The sequence below is a fragment of the Heptranchias perlo genome, chromosome 9 (assembly GCF_035084215.1).
Source record: "Heptranchias perlo isolate sHepPer1 chromosome 9, sHepPer1.hap1, whole genome shotgun sequence".
In the NCBI taxonomy this organism is placed as follows: Eukaryota; Metazoa; Chordata; class Chondrichthyes; order Hexanchiformes; family Hexanchidae; genus Heptranchias; species Heptranchias perlo.
In genome coordinates this window covers 54,972,119-54,986,227 of record NC_090333.1, presented here as the reverse complement: position 1 = coordinate 54,986,227, position 14,109 = coordinate 54,972,119, and the positions used below count along the sequence as shown (strand labels likewise).

At 42.5% G+C, this 14,109-nt stretch overlaps 1 protein-coding gene across 2 annotated transcripts in view; it reads left to right on the top strand.

The window, feature by feature from the left end:
- Positions 1-1,228: 1,228 nt before the first annotated feature.
- lamc1 (laminin, gamma 1) overlaps positions 1,229-14,109 on the top strand; it is a 233,683-nt gene continuing 220,802 nt past the window's right edge. For both annotated transcript variants that reach the window (XM_067990470.1, XM_067990468.1), the window contains exon 1: positions 1,229-1,752. In XM_067990470.1, the coding sequence (XP_067846571.1) occupies positions 1,302-1,752 (451 nt within the window). In that variant the 5' untranslated portion in view covers positions 1,229-1,301. The remainder of the gene's footprint in view (positions 1,753-14,109) is intronic.

Here is a 14,109-nt window from a genome sequence, read left to right as displayed (position 1 = left end):
CGCCTACTTCCACCTCCGTAAAATCACCCGCTTCTGCCTCAGTCATCTGCTACTGAAACCCTCATCCATGCTTTTGTCACCTCCAGACTCGACTATTTTAATGCTCTCCTGGCTAACCTCCCATCATCCATGCTCTGTAAAGATCAGCTCATACAAAACCCTGTTGCTGGTATCCTGTACTGCATCAACACCAACTCACCCATTACCTCTGTCCTTGGGCTCCCAGTCACCCAACACCTCCAATTTAAAATTCTTAGCCTCGTGTTTAAATTCATTCCTGGCCTTCCCCATCCGATTTCTGGAGCTTCCTCCTCCCTTACACCCCCCTCCCCCCAGAACTCTCCGTCCCACCAACTTTGGCCTCTTATGCATACCCCCTCCCTTCACCTCACCATTGGTGGCCGTCCCTTCAGCTGTCACGACCTTAAGCTCTGGAATTCCCTCCCTAAACCCCTCCACTTACCTCTCCTCCTTTAAGATGTTCCTTAAAACCCACCTCTTTGACCAACCTTTGGTCACCCCTACTGGTAGCTTCTTCTCAGACTTGGGTCCATTTTTGTCTGATTATGTCTCTGCAAAGCTCCTTGGGGTGTTTTTACTTTACAGGTATCATATAAATGCAAGTTGTTGTTAGAATGTGATCCCCAAACGCCAGTAAAAATCTTGGAAAACCATGTAATAAAAACACAATTTGATACTTTTGATCACTGTAAACCAGAGGCCTTTCTTATCGCTACCGATGCTATGAATTCCACCCCAAAACGTAAATCGAGCAAATTCATGGTGGGGAGCTGAAAGATGTTGCAGAACTGCTTCAAGGAAAAGTGATTCGGTAATGTAAAACAGAATAGGGTATGTAACCATAAACTCTCTTGCAAGCCGTTTCACCATAGCGACACTGCTCCTTTAAGGGAGAAATAATTTCAATAGCTAAAATCAGGCCAAATAAATAATTAGCCGCAGTGACAAACTGATGGGGTCCACCAAACATCGGCACCCATTATTAAAACGAAGTTAGCAGCGTACAACTCTTAAAAAGTACAAATCAAGGGAAGTATTGGTGTTCGAGGGCAGCCACCTAACGCCTTGTAAATCACTGCAGGGTAACGATCGAAGAGAGTTGCACTAGGCGTTTGGTCATTTGAGAGGTAGTTCTCCATCAGTCCAACTCCTCTCCCCCTCCCCGCTATTGGCGGAAGTGGTCATGTTTTATGTGAGTGCGGTGCAAAGATTCACTCCTTGGTCCCACATTGCACCGCGAGGGTGTGGACCTTTTTTGTGTGTTATATTTGCAGCTTCTTATGGCGCTGGGACGATCGGGGACTCGGAAGAAAGTAACTCCGAGTGAGCTGAGGGGTTCGCTCTGGCCGTCGCCCGGCACCGTGCGCTGGAGACTGCGGCTCGCCCTGCTCGGCTGCCTGGTCTTGCAATGCCCGGCAGCCATGGACGAGTGCTACGACGAGAGTGCACGGTCTCAGCGCTGCATGCCCGAGTTCGTCAACGCCGCTTTCAATGTGACCGTGGTGGCCAGCAACACTTGCGGCTTCCCCCCAGAAGAGTACTGCGTCCAGACCGGAGTGACTGGGGTCACCAAGTCCTGCCACATCTGCGACTCCAGCGACTCCCGGCTCCAGCACGGCGCCGTCTACCTGACCGATTATAATAACCAAGCCGACACCACTTGGTGGCAAAGTCAGACGATGCTTGCTGGGATCCAGTACCCCAATTCCATCAGCCTGACTTTGCACTTGGGTGAGTGAGTCTTAAAAATTTCCCCAAAAAACTTTCACGTAACCACCAATTTGCAGTTTTTAAAAAAATGTAGTTTGTTTGAAAGGTGTACCAAACTCCTGAAACTGACTTCTTGTAACAGAACTTTCAAATGTGTCGATTTCTCTTTATTTGTGCAGTCGATTTGAAGATGTATTGGAAATCTTCTAAAGTATATTGTAGTTTCCTAGTCAGACCGCGATCATTGGTAACGTGTGGATTTCCCCACCCCTCCAAGTCCATGTCGAGGTGGAGAGACAACTAAGTCTTATTTAAACGCTGCATATAGAAAACAGAGAGACAAACCAAGATATTATTTATAGGAAATTTGCAATTCGAGCTGACCGATCGACCCGGGTTGAATTTTGAAGCGAATAAAGAGGTCTTAAGGGAGGGAGTAAGTCTGTACCCCGGGGCGATTGGAAGTTTTTGTTGGTTTAAAAGTGTGTGTTTTTGCTGAGACTGACACTGTCTTTCCCCCTCGATCCTCGATCCCCGGTCCCCACGACCGGTAGCCTCGGTCTGTACGATGCATTTGGGCCGAGATACCTTCCCGACCAGTTGAACGAGTGTCGTTTGGTTTTTGGTGCCCCCCGGGTACAACTTTTTAATCAGCTTCGCAGTTTTGTACATCTTAAGTCGGCTTGAGCGGGGAGCGGTGCCTTTAGAGTCGGCTAACATCAGTTAACATCTGTATGAGTTCCTCAAAGAAATATTTTTTTCTCTCTGTTAAAGTTTTTATTCCCTTACTGCTCCAAGATGGCGCAGTTTGTGAACTCCATTAGGCGTTTTGTCCGCAGTCAGATGTGGATGAGAAGGAGGGGAATTCCGAGCGGGAACCGAGCGATGGGACGGGGCAGGAGGGAGAGGTCGCTGGCATTTTATTCCAGGGAGTGTCCATTGATTGCGGTCTGCACTTCAGTGAGGACGGGATTCAACAGAGGGAGTAAAATCGGGAGGGAGGGCAAACTGCTTCCATAAAACAGAACGAACTATGCATTCGGGGTGATTTGTGAGCACCGTAAATCTGCACTGGTTGGAGTTTTACTGAATAAGTAGATTTGCAGTAGATGGGCACCGTCCCCTGCTTTCCATTCTCACGCTGGTGGTCGTGCGATTTCCCAGGACCCATCCCCCTTTGCCGCGATCTTAAATTGGACTTGACAGATTGTCCCTTTGCGTCGACTTGCGTTCAGCTAAAAGCGCTTGCTGTGAATTTCGTTTGAACTTCTTGTTTTCCTCGTTTTACGAGGAAGACTTAAATCGGGCGAGTTTGGATATTTTCATGCAAACATCTGTGCTACCGACATAACATTTCCCCATAACTTAAAAAAAAAATCTGTTTTATATCGGTCACTTAAATATGAGGAAGGGAAGAGTTTTAGGTGTTAAGCAATTTAACGTGATTTGAATTATGGTGGGATGTGTTAAAGGAGATAATTACCTGTTGAGCACAGACACTGTTGGCTAACAGGAAACTGTCTGCTTTCGGGCAGTGGTTTTATTGTGCCCTCTGCATTGAACTTTTTAAACCCTGTGATGGAGCAGCCAACACATTTAAGCAAATGGATTTGGTTTAGGATATTACCAGAACTTTAAGTCGAGATAAATCCTGTCGTGTACTGTAACATCTAAATATACATTTTATGGGGGCAGGGTTACAGTAGTGTCGCTTAGCTTCAGTGCTCCCCTCAGGAGTTGTATTCAACTGTTTTACCTTTTAAAAGTAGTTTTGTAACCCTATCATCATTTTATAGATATTTTAAAAAATGGGCTGATGTCTTCTTCCATCTCTATGTAGTGTACCTTCAGCTCATACATCCGTTTTCAATTTGCCACTTGATCTTCCATTTTTTTGTTGGTGTATTTACTTGAAAGGAAATGCTGCTTGGATTAACCAGAAATAGATGCTGAAAAATTGGAATAAACTAAAGCTTGCTCATTAAATGCATTGGTCGTGAAACAAGCAGCTTGTGGGTATTATTTACCAGGTGCCAATCTGCTGTGCCATGGATTAGTGGTAGGGTGCTTGCTTGCACCCGAGGCTCTTCAGGTGGCAAGTTCCCGGTCCGGGACAGGCGAGGCAGTTCCTGGAAGAGGAAAATCGGAAGTTGAGTCAATTGGGACTTCACTTGCATCCCTCTCTGGTGGTTGATTACAGACCAACACACAGGGAAAATATGTTTAATGGTGGGTTGAGCAGGGAGATAAACTTATGTGTTAATGCATGGCTAGAAGATGGAAAACTACAGTGAGGAATTGAAGCTGAACAAACTCTTGTTGGTTAGAAAACCAGTTTTAATAAATATTATTGTGGAAAAATTATACTTGAACTGCTTAAATTAAACTTGATTATAGTTGTTAAACCTTAAATGAGGCATTTATTTGGACTGCACTGACTATTATGAGTAGTAGAAAATAAAATTAAGTTGCCCTGTTGTAGACAAGACATGATTGACCCCTCCCAAAATCATTTTGAGGTCAGCCAACATGGCTCTGGAAGACCACCTCCATTTTGCTGCCAGGAACCTCTATCACACGCCTTTGGCCTCCAGGATGGCCTGCAAGTCTGTGCAGTTCCCAGCTTGGCCTTTGGACGAGGGATGTCGGCATTCCCAAATTGCCAGCTCAATCCCCTTCCTGTCAAGTTGGCCAAATTTTGAGTTCCACCCCCCCCCCCCCCCCCCAATCCAGTCTGCCAAACCTAGCTCCGTCACTATTGGTGGCATAGCTGCAACCCTAAAATTTAAAAGCTGCTTTATAGTTAGTTGGGTAACAACAGATGTATGGTAAATGAGTTGGTGTTTGTTCGGTGTAAAATTGAATTGATGTGTTGCTGTGCACTAAGGGCACACTCAAACCAGTAAGCTATGTTGTCTTGATCACAGTGTGTCGTGGAAAATCAAAATCTGCTTCAGATTCCATAAATTTCCCCACGTTACAACAGTAACTACACTTCAAAAAAAGTCACGAATGGTACTATACAAATGCATGTTCTTTCTTTAGCATTTCAGATGTTGCAGTTGGTGAATTTTAAGTGCTTATTTTGTTTTATCTACTACAAGTACAATGTGGAAATGTTTAGTGGAAGTTGCTGTTTGCTAAGTGAACAATGCATTGTCTTTTTTCATTCAAGCTGTTTTTAGATAGGCAGTGCACTATTACATAAGGATACGTGTGGAGCTCTTCCTGCAAAATTCAGTTTGGAGTTCCTGTAGAAGTCAGGGTCGTTCACTCAAATTTATTATAACTAGGAAGGTCAACTCACTTCACAATTTGGCTGTGTAGCACTGATTTGAGTTCATGCATTTATTTTTTGTTAGGGATTAAAAGTACTATGGTAAACACTTGGAATCTCTCTTGTAACTAAGGCTCTGTATTTGTTAAACATTTACTTGTAAATAATGGCTTGTTTATGTGGACTTTATCATTGCCTGAGGCAGATGGAAAATCTCTAGGAATTAGTGAACAACTTTGGATTCCTACTGTAATGGAATCTTTTTCTCAGCAAACTAAATTCACTTCGGTTCATTTAGTAAAAGCTGTATAATTAAAATGATCTAACTGTGTACTCTGCTAACTACAACTGGTTAATTAACATTTCCTTGCTGAAAGAGAAGTGTGATTAATCCAATACAATTTATGTAAAGTATTGTAGCAATAAAGTTTAAGTTTATTAGTTACTAACAATATTGCACCAACAATTTTTTTTCATTCATTTTCAGGATGTAGGCATTTATTGCCCATCCCTAGTTGCCCTGAGGAAGCATTTTGATACAACTTAGTTGCTTGCTGGTCCTCTTCATAGGGCAGTTAAGAGTAAACCACATTCATGTGGGACTGGAGTCACATATAGGGTAAGGGCGGCAGGTTTCCTTCCCTAAAGGACATTAGTGAACCATTTCGGTTTTTATGACCGTGTGACAGCTTCGTGGTCACTTTTACTGATGCCAGATTTTTAACTGATTTCAAATTCTCAAACTGCCATGGTGGGATTTGAACTGTTTGCTCAGGCTTATTAGTCCAGTAATATAACCGCTACACTTGACTAGTGTAAAGACAGATTCCCGCCCCCTCTTCTCCCAAAGATGTTGATTTATGCTGAAGTACAGTTCTGTGGGAGTTTGGCGATCTGTAGTGTACCCTAGCCTAGCAGCCTAGACTTCAGATCCCTTGAAGGCGTTGTAGCCTTGTATTCCCCTGCATTCTTCAGTTCTCCAACTCTGGCCTTTTATGCATCCTTCCCCTTACCCCAGCATTAATGGAAGAACCTTAACTCCATCAGCCCTATTCAATACCTAAACCTCTTCATCTCTCCACTTTTCTGTCTACCTTTTTAAAAAAAAAACCTCCTCAAACACCCAACTTTTCAACCAAACTTTTAGTCACCTCTCCCACTATGGCTGAGTATCTGTCCCCTATCTATTTTACATTCCCCATTCAAAGTGCGTTGGGACATTTTCTGTGTCAAATGCACTATATGTGTAAGTTGTTGTTGAAGATAATTGTCAAGCTATTTGACTGCAAGGGGCATCAGGACTGACCCAATCATGCCCTTATCAGACAGCCATACCCAGGTAATGTCCATCAGGAGCCAGTGAATAGCAATCAGGAACTTGAGCTCTGGCTGATTTCTACTTCTTTTGCTTCACAGATCAAGAAGACTGAGTCAAATTGTACCTCTTGGTGTCCCAAAAACTAAATACTGCCATCTGGTCCAGTCCTGGTTTAAAAACAAATTCTGTTATGGAATAAATAAAAATTGCTACCGCAACATTAATTTTGCAATCCATTCGAAAGAGTGAGCATGCATTTATAAAGCATTTTACCACCTCACTCGATGGCCCAAAGAATATCACGTACAATGAAGTGCTATGATGTGCTGGTCGTGTTACTATGTCGGTGTATGTGGTCGCCATTTTGCTTGCTGCGAGGTCCCACTGCAACTGAGCTGAACTCCTTCCTTTTCTTCAAATAGTGCCATGAGATCCTGAATAGACGGATGGGCCTTAAATTTACAGTCTCATCTGAAGGACACCACCACCAAAAATGTAACAATCCCTCACTACTGCACTGAACTGAACTGTCAGCCTAGATTATGTGCTGGAGTTGGGGCTTGAACCCCCAACCTTCTGACTCGGAACAAAGTGTGGGCTGTAATATAAGTTTAGTTTACATGTACTAGAAAAGTTTCTTTAATCTTTTATATATAAAGTACAGTGATGTCCCTCACGTATGGCTTCACATTACAATTTGGATTGTTGATAACTAAAAATGTGTGTATGCCTTTTGCAGCCCAGCTTTGATAGAACTAAACAAGCATTTGTTTATTTGCACTTTCTGTCAAGTTTTGGTTCAATTTGAAAGTTGTATGCATCATCCTTCAGTCACCTGCTCAAAACATGGTGCAAAATCTAGCTTTCCCTGTGTCTATTTCCTTTCTTTTGCCCCCTTCCTGGCTTATCAAAAAAAAAGGTGATCCAATCTGAAAATACAATTGTTTAGTTTGCTAACTGCATGCTGCAGCGATCTGAGCTAGTATCTGAAGCAGTTGAATTGGAAGAGCTCAAAGTAATAGCATAAATGGAATTTAATATCTTTCTCATTCTTATGGTACCACAATTAATTAAGGCTAGTTATATAGGCATATACCTATGACATGTAGATTTATTGACCGTGCCAGTACTTCACATGCTCTCTAGGACCAGAGTGCTATAAACGTACAGCATTATAATGCTTCCTGGTTTGTTGGCCAAAAAGCACAGGTAGAAAATTGATATGGTGGGGGCGAACCTTCCAGTAGCCAATTTTTCCATTGACACCATGCAACAGGCTGGTTTTACTTTTAGTAACAGACATTGTCATATGTATGTAATATCTTTTTAAAATATTTCTTTCCAATTTTCCTCCCCCAGGGGAGGGTCAGTCACCCTTTAGAACTTTGTCCAAATGGCTATTATTCACGTGTAAGCCGATAGTGTCAGCAGACTATTGTTTAGGGACATCATTAACAAGCCTGATCCTGTCTCCAACCCACCTCCACGCATGTGCTGTCCAGCAGGGGTTAGTGATTGGGAGTGGTTTATCCTAAAGATGCTCATACCATTTCCTGCCCTCTACTTCCTTCTCCATACTTGAAATCCGCACGAGAATAGAACCACGGGCCTTCCTGGCTTGTGTGGCTCATTACTCACAGGATAAATTAGCCCATCTCCCGGGTAGCTTGGTACAAAAAGATAAACGTAACATGGAAATAAGTTTCGGTAAGGGAGGTGCACAGGATTCCAGCCAATTTCTTTTGTTGAAATTGCATGGTGTCATTGAGGATTTCTGGGCCAGAATCGGTTTCTGTATCAGCTTGCACTAGAGCAACACCGGCGAGCAAAATTCATGCTGCAGTGTGCACTCAGTTTGGCTTTTCAATTCTGATCTTCATTTCTATTACAATGATAAAGCCATGGTTTAACAATTCTGCCCACTGGATAAAGGAGCAAGTTTTAGCAGTGTAAACGGAGGGACCTAGCCCACTGATGGTCTCCTGCGAACAGAACTACAGAAGCAGTAAATCTATAAACATTTTTGGTTGTCCAGAAGAAAAAGATGATTTTGTGCTTGTGCCACAGTAAGGAGAGCTCACCAGTACAAGATGTCGATAGTATTTTGATGTAATGGCATTTTTAGTAGATCGACCAAAAGAAAACTTTGAGAAATCTGTACGATTAGAATAATGTAACAAAGTATGGCCAAAATGAAATTTCAGAAATGATTTACACCATTTTATTAGTGCTGTTTAAATGGTATATGTTGGGATGGGGGCAGGGGAAGGGAGAGGAAGAAAGGTGTGCTTTTTTTATTATTCATTCATGGGATGTGGGCATTGCTGGTGAGGCCAGCATTTATTACCCATCCCTAATTGCCCTTGAGAAGGTGGTGGTGAGCCGCTGCCTTGAATTGCTGCAGTCCATGCGGTGATGGTTCTCCCATAGTGCTGTTAGGTAGGGAGTTCCAGGATTTTGACCCAGCAACGATGAAGGAACGGCAATATATTTCCAAGTCAAGATGGTGTGTGACTTGAAGAGGTGGTTTTCCTATGCGTCTGCTGCCTTTATCCTTCTAGTCATGATGTGGAGATGCCGGTGATGGACTGGGGTTGACAATTGTAAACAATTTTACAACACCAAGTTATAGTCCAGCAATTTTATTTTAAATTCACAAGCTTTCGGAGATTTTCTCCTTCCTCAGGCAAATGTTTCAAGATCTCCTTGATCTTGAGACATTTGCCTGAGGAAGGAGAAAATCTCCGAAAGCTTGTGAATTTAAAATAAAATTGCTGGACTATAACTTGGTGTTGTAAAATTGTTTACAATTTATCCTTCTAGGTGGTAGAGTTTGTGGGTTTCGGAGGTGCTGTCGAAGAGGCCTTGGCAAGTTGCTGCAGTGCATCTTGTGGATGGTACACGCTGCAGCCACGGTGCATTGGTATTGGAGGGAGTGAATATTTAAGGTGGTGGATGGGGTGCCAATCAAGTAGGCTGCTTTGTCCTGGATGGTGTCAAGCTTCTTGAGTGGTGTTGGGGCTGCACTCATCCAGGCAAGTGGAGAGTATTCCATCACACTCCAGACTTGTGCCTTGTCGATAGTGGAAAGGCTTTGGGGAGTTAGGAGGTGAGTCACAGCCTCTGACCTGCTGCTCTTGTAGTCACAGTATTTATGTGGCTGATCCAGTTTAGTTTCTGATCAATGGTGACCCCTATGATGTTGATGGTGGGGGATTCGGTGATGATAATGCTGTTGCATGTCAAGGGGAGGTGGTTAGACATTCTCTGGTTGGAAATGGTCATCGCCTGGCGCGAATATTACTTGCCACTTATCAGCCCAAGTCTGGATGTTGTCCAGGTCTTGTTGCATGCGGGCACGGATTGCTTCATTATCTGAGGGGTTGCTAGTTGCCCTTCCCTATATTCGCTGGCAGCATGCTTTCCCAGTGTTGAAGCATATTGGGTCTGCTCAGGACAGCCAAAGGCTTTTCACCCGATGGCCCAAGCTGCCCAATTCAGTAGATGTAATCTATATGATCACTGTCGTTTGTAAGAGAAATGACAACATTGAATTGAGTTTCACCTAATTCAAAAAACCCTAAATGCTTAATGAGCATTGTGTGTGTATGCATGTTGGAGTTCCTGCCCCATGGCAGGTAATCAGGTTATGGTTTTGTGGGAATTCAGTAATTGATGGTTGCTTCTGGATAAGTGGGAAGTGTGGTCACCAGATAATTGCATTAATCCTATTTTAACCAGAGCTGGAATGGAAGAGTATCACTTTATTTCCAGTTCGATACATTGGTAGTTTTGGGCGGAATTTGGTTCAACCGATGTCACATTTTCTAGTAAGGGAACTAACTAAAGAGGATCAACCTTCTTTCTTCTCCATACTCTTCCCAGTGTTTACATTCTGACTATCACGGTATAGTGTTTTCAGCACCCAGTCTGACTGTCAGTGCTTGCTGACAAAAGAGCAGCATGGCCTGGGCTTCTCTATCCCTCAGCCCCACTCCTAACATTAATGGAATTGGTTCTAGCCCCTGCATACTGTAGGTGGGAAGTTTTGAGAGCAGGAGATCCTTCTTACAGTATGCAGTGGTCATTCACTTCAATCAACAGGGCCTAGGGAGGAGTGATGGAAAAGGGGAGCATAGACTTGGGTTGGGGGTGGGGGGTGAGTTCCAACATGAACTGGGGGTGAGGGGCTGAAATAGTGCCATCATGAACTGTGTTGGGTGGGGGGGGGGGGGGGAAGAGGAGAAGCAGTTTGAATTGAATTGGAGGGGGAGAAGAATGCCAGGTTGAATGAGGAAGATAATGTGTGATTGATTTGGATTGGGGGGGGGGGAGACTAAGTATAAACTAGGAGTGCTGAAGGAGGAGAAAGTGTTTTAAAAGGTGGGATATAGATTGGGAGTGTCTTTATGTACTGGGGTGGGGGGGCGGTGTTGGATGTGGGAGAATGACAGTCAAGATAACTCAAAGGTAAATGAAGGTCAGGTTGATCTGTTGAAAAATCCAATTGTCATTTTTTTAAGGTCATAAATACTGGTTGCAAAATATGTGTTTTTAAAAATAACAAAAATGTGTAATTGTTAATCTAGAAATTCAATGATTTCCAGTGGAACATGCCGTGGACTTTCCCTTTCCCCTCCCCAGAAAAAAACGCCCAAATCTTGTTTTCAACGTTTGGATTTTGCCTCTAGGCTTTTGTGAACTTACTTTTTTTCCCCCCTTTTCTACAAGTGAAGGAATGTTGGGTATACCTACCTCCAAAGGAACAAATCTGTGAATGTTGACTGTTCGAGTCATCAGCTTTTCTGGGGCTATGTCAGTTTGTTTTGAAGATGTTGGGCCGATTTTGCTAGTTTTCTATGTTGACATGTATGTAACATAGGAACAGGAGTAGGCCATTTAGCCCCTCGAGCCTGTTCCGCCATTCATTGAGATAATGGCTGATCTGTGACCTAACTCCATGCCGTAGCCCCATATCCCTTAATACCTTTGGTTAACAAAAATCTATCAATCTCAGATTTTAAATCTAACAATTGCGTTAGTATCAACTGCCTTTTGTGGAAGAGAGTTCCAAACTTCTACCACCCTTTGTGTGTAGAAGTGTTTCCTAACTTCACTCCTGAAAGTCCTGGCTCTAATTTTTAGGCTATGTCCCCTAGTCCTAGACTCCCCAACCAGCAACTCTCTATCTACCCTATCAGTTCCTCTTAATATCTTGAAAACTTCAATCAATCACTTCTTAATCTTCTAAATTCCAGGGAATACAACCCTAGTTTGTGTAATTGCTCCTCCTAATTTAAACCTTGGAGTCCAGGTATCATTCTAGTAAATCTACACTGCACTCCTTCCAAGGCCAATATATCCTTCTTAAGGTGCAGTGCCCAGAACTGAACACAGTACTCCAGGTGTGGTCTAACCAGGGCTTTGTATAGCTGTAGCACAACTTCTACCCCTTTGTATTCTAGTCCTCTAGATATAAAGGCCAGCATTCCATTGGCCTTTTTGATTATTTTCTGTACCTATCCATGACATTTTAATGATCTATGTACATGGACCATTAAGTCTCTTTGGACCTCCACTGTTTTAAGCTTTTCACCATTTAGAAAGTATTCTGATCTGTCCTTTTTAGGTTCAAAGTGGATGACCTCACACTTGCCGACATTCAAATCCATTTGCCACAGTTTTGCCCATTCACTTAATCTGTTACTATCTCTCTCTCATTTTATGCTGCCACCTACAGTGCTTACAATGCTGCCTGTCTTTGTGTCATCTGCAAATTTGGATATGTGGCTCTCTATCCTGTCATCTAAGTCGTTGAGGCCCCATCACAGAGTCCTGTGGGACACCACTAGTCACATCCTGCCAATTTGAGTACCTGCCCATTATCCCTACTCTCTGTCTCCTGCCACTCAGCCAATTTCTTAACCAGGTCAATAATTTGCCCTCAATTCCATGAGCTTCAACTTTAGCTAACAGTCTCTTATGTGGGACTTTATCGAATGCCTTCTGGAAGTCCATATAAATAACATCTGTATACATTCCCCGGTCCTCTACTTTATTCACCTCTTCAAAAAAAATTCAATCAGGTTCGTCAGGCATGACCCACCCTTTACAAATCCATGTTGACACTCTGATCAGCTGAAAATTTTCAAGGTGTTCAGTCACTCTATCCTTAATTTTAGACTCTAGTAATTTCCCGACATCAGATGTTACACTAACTGGTCCCCCTCTCGCCTTTCTTAAATAGCGGAGTGACATGTGCAGAGTGACATCTAAAGGAACGGTTCCTGAATCGAGAGAATTTTGGATGATTATGGTTAGGGCATCTGCAATGTTCTCACCTCCTTCCTTTAAAACCCTGGGATAGAAACCATCTGGTCCTGGGGATTTGTCACTCTTTAGTGCCATTATTTTCTTCATTACTGTTAATCTGCTTACGTTAATTATGGTGCGTCTCTATCCCTGATTCAGAATTAGTTTCCTTGGAGTGTCTGGCATGCTATCCTCTTCCTCTGCTGTAAATACTGATACAAAGTAATTATTTAACATGTCTGCCATTTCCTTATTTTTATATACAAGATCGCCATTATCCATTTTTAAGGGGCCCACATTGCTCTTGACCACCCTTTTTTTTTCCAATATAATTGTAATACTTTTTAAAAAAAAACACTGCTGGGAGTTTGGAGATCGGCAGCCAAGAATGTCTACTATTACCATACACACTCAATCCCAGGCTCTTTTTCCTAGAAATAACTACCTACCTCCTTTTAAACCCTTCTGCTTGTCCCAGTCTATATGTAAGTTAAAATCCCCCATTAAAACCACTCCACCATTGCTACATGCTTGTCTAATCTCTGCACTTATACATTCTGCTATTTCACAGCTGCTACCAGGGAGCCTATACACAACTCCCACAACAGTCTTAAATCCTTTTCTATTTTTTAATTCTATCCATAAAATCTCCACTGCCTCCACTCTTGTTATATTCTCTCTTATTATTGAAGTAATTTCATCCTTACTCACTAAGGCTACTCCTCCCCCTCTACCAGTTTCCCTATTCTTCATGTAGACCTTATAACCTGGTATATTCAGTTCCCAGTCCTGACTGTCTTGCAGCTATATAGAGGCAATGGCTACCATGTTGTACTCTAACTTGAATTCGCACCTGCAATTCATTCAATTTGTTCCTTATACCCCTTGCTTTTGTATAAAGAGTGCTTATTTGGGCCACACACTCTAACCTGTCCTTCTGCTGTAATGTTCTTTTTCGCACACATTTCTTATTTCTCTCTCCTAATTTAATTACTTGATATCTTTTAGTTTATGCCACTTAAAAGTACAGCATTTGGGCACTGCTACGATTGGCTTAATTAGAGAAGTTATTTTGAGAAATGCGGTAACTGCTGAGTGTTGAACTCTTCATGTAGTGACTATATCTGGTTGACAAAAAAATCTTACTTTTTGTTCTAAATATAGTGTGCAGTTCAACTTTTGACCCTCCCATACCAAATTAGAGGTTTATAGCTCTGTGAAGGTAGGACATTTAAGTGTTACTGTCTTATGTTCTGATACTACCCTTTTGTGGTTTTGTAAGTATTCTAGTCAATCTTATCTGGACTTTGTGTGAATGCTTTTGAAATGAGAACAAGATTGCTCTATTTATACTTACACCTACCTGAAAGGGAGAAATTTTAATACTGCATGTTTGAAGTTGGGGAAAGAATTTTGGCACAACTGAGTGGGCTGGTAAATTTTTGGAATTGTTTCCTAATGCACTGATTGT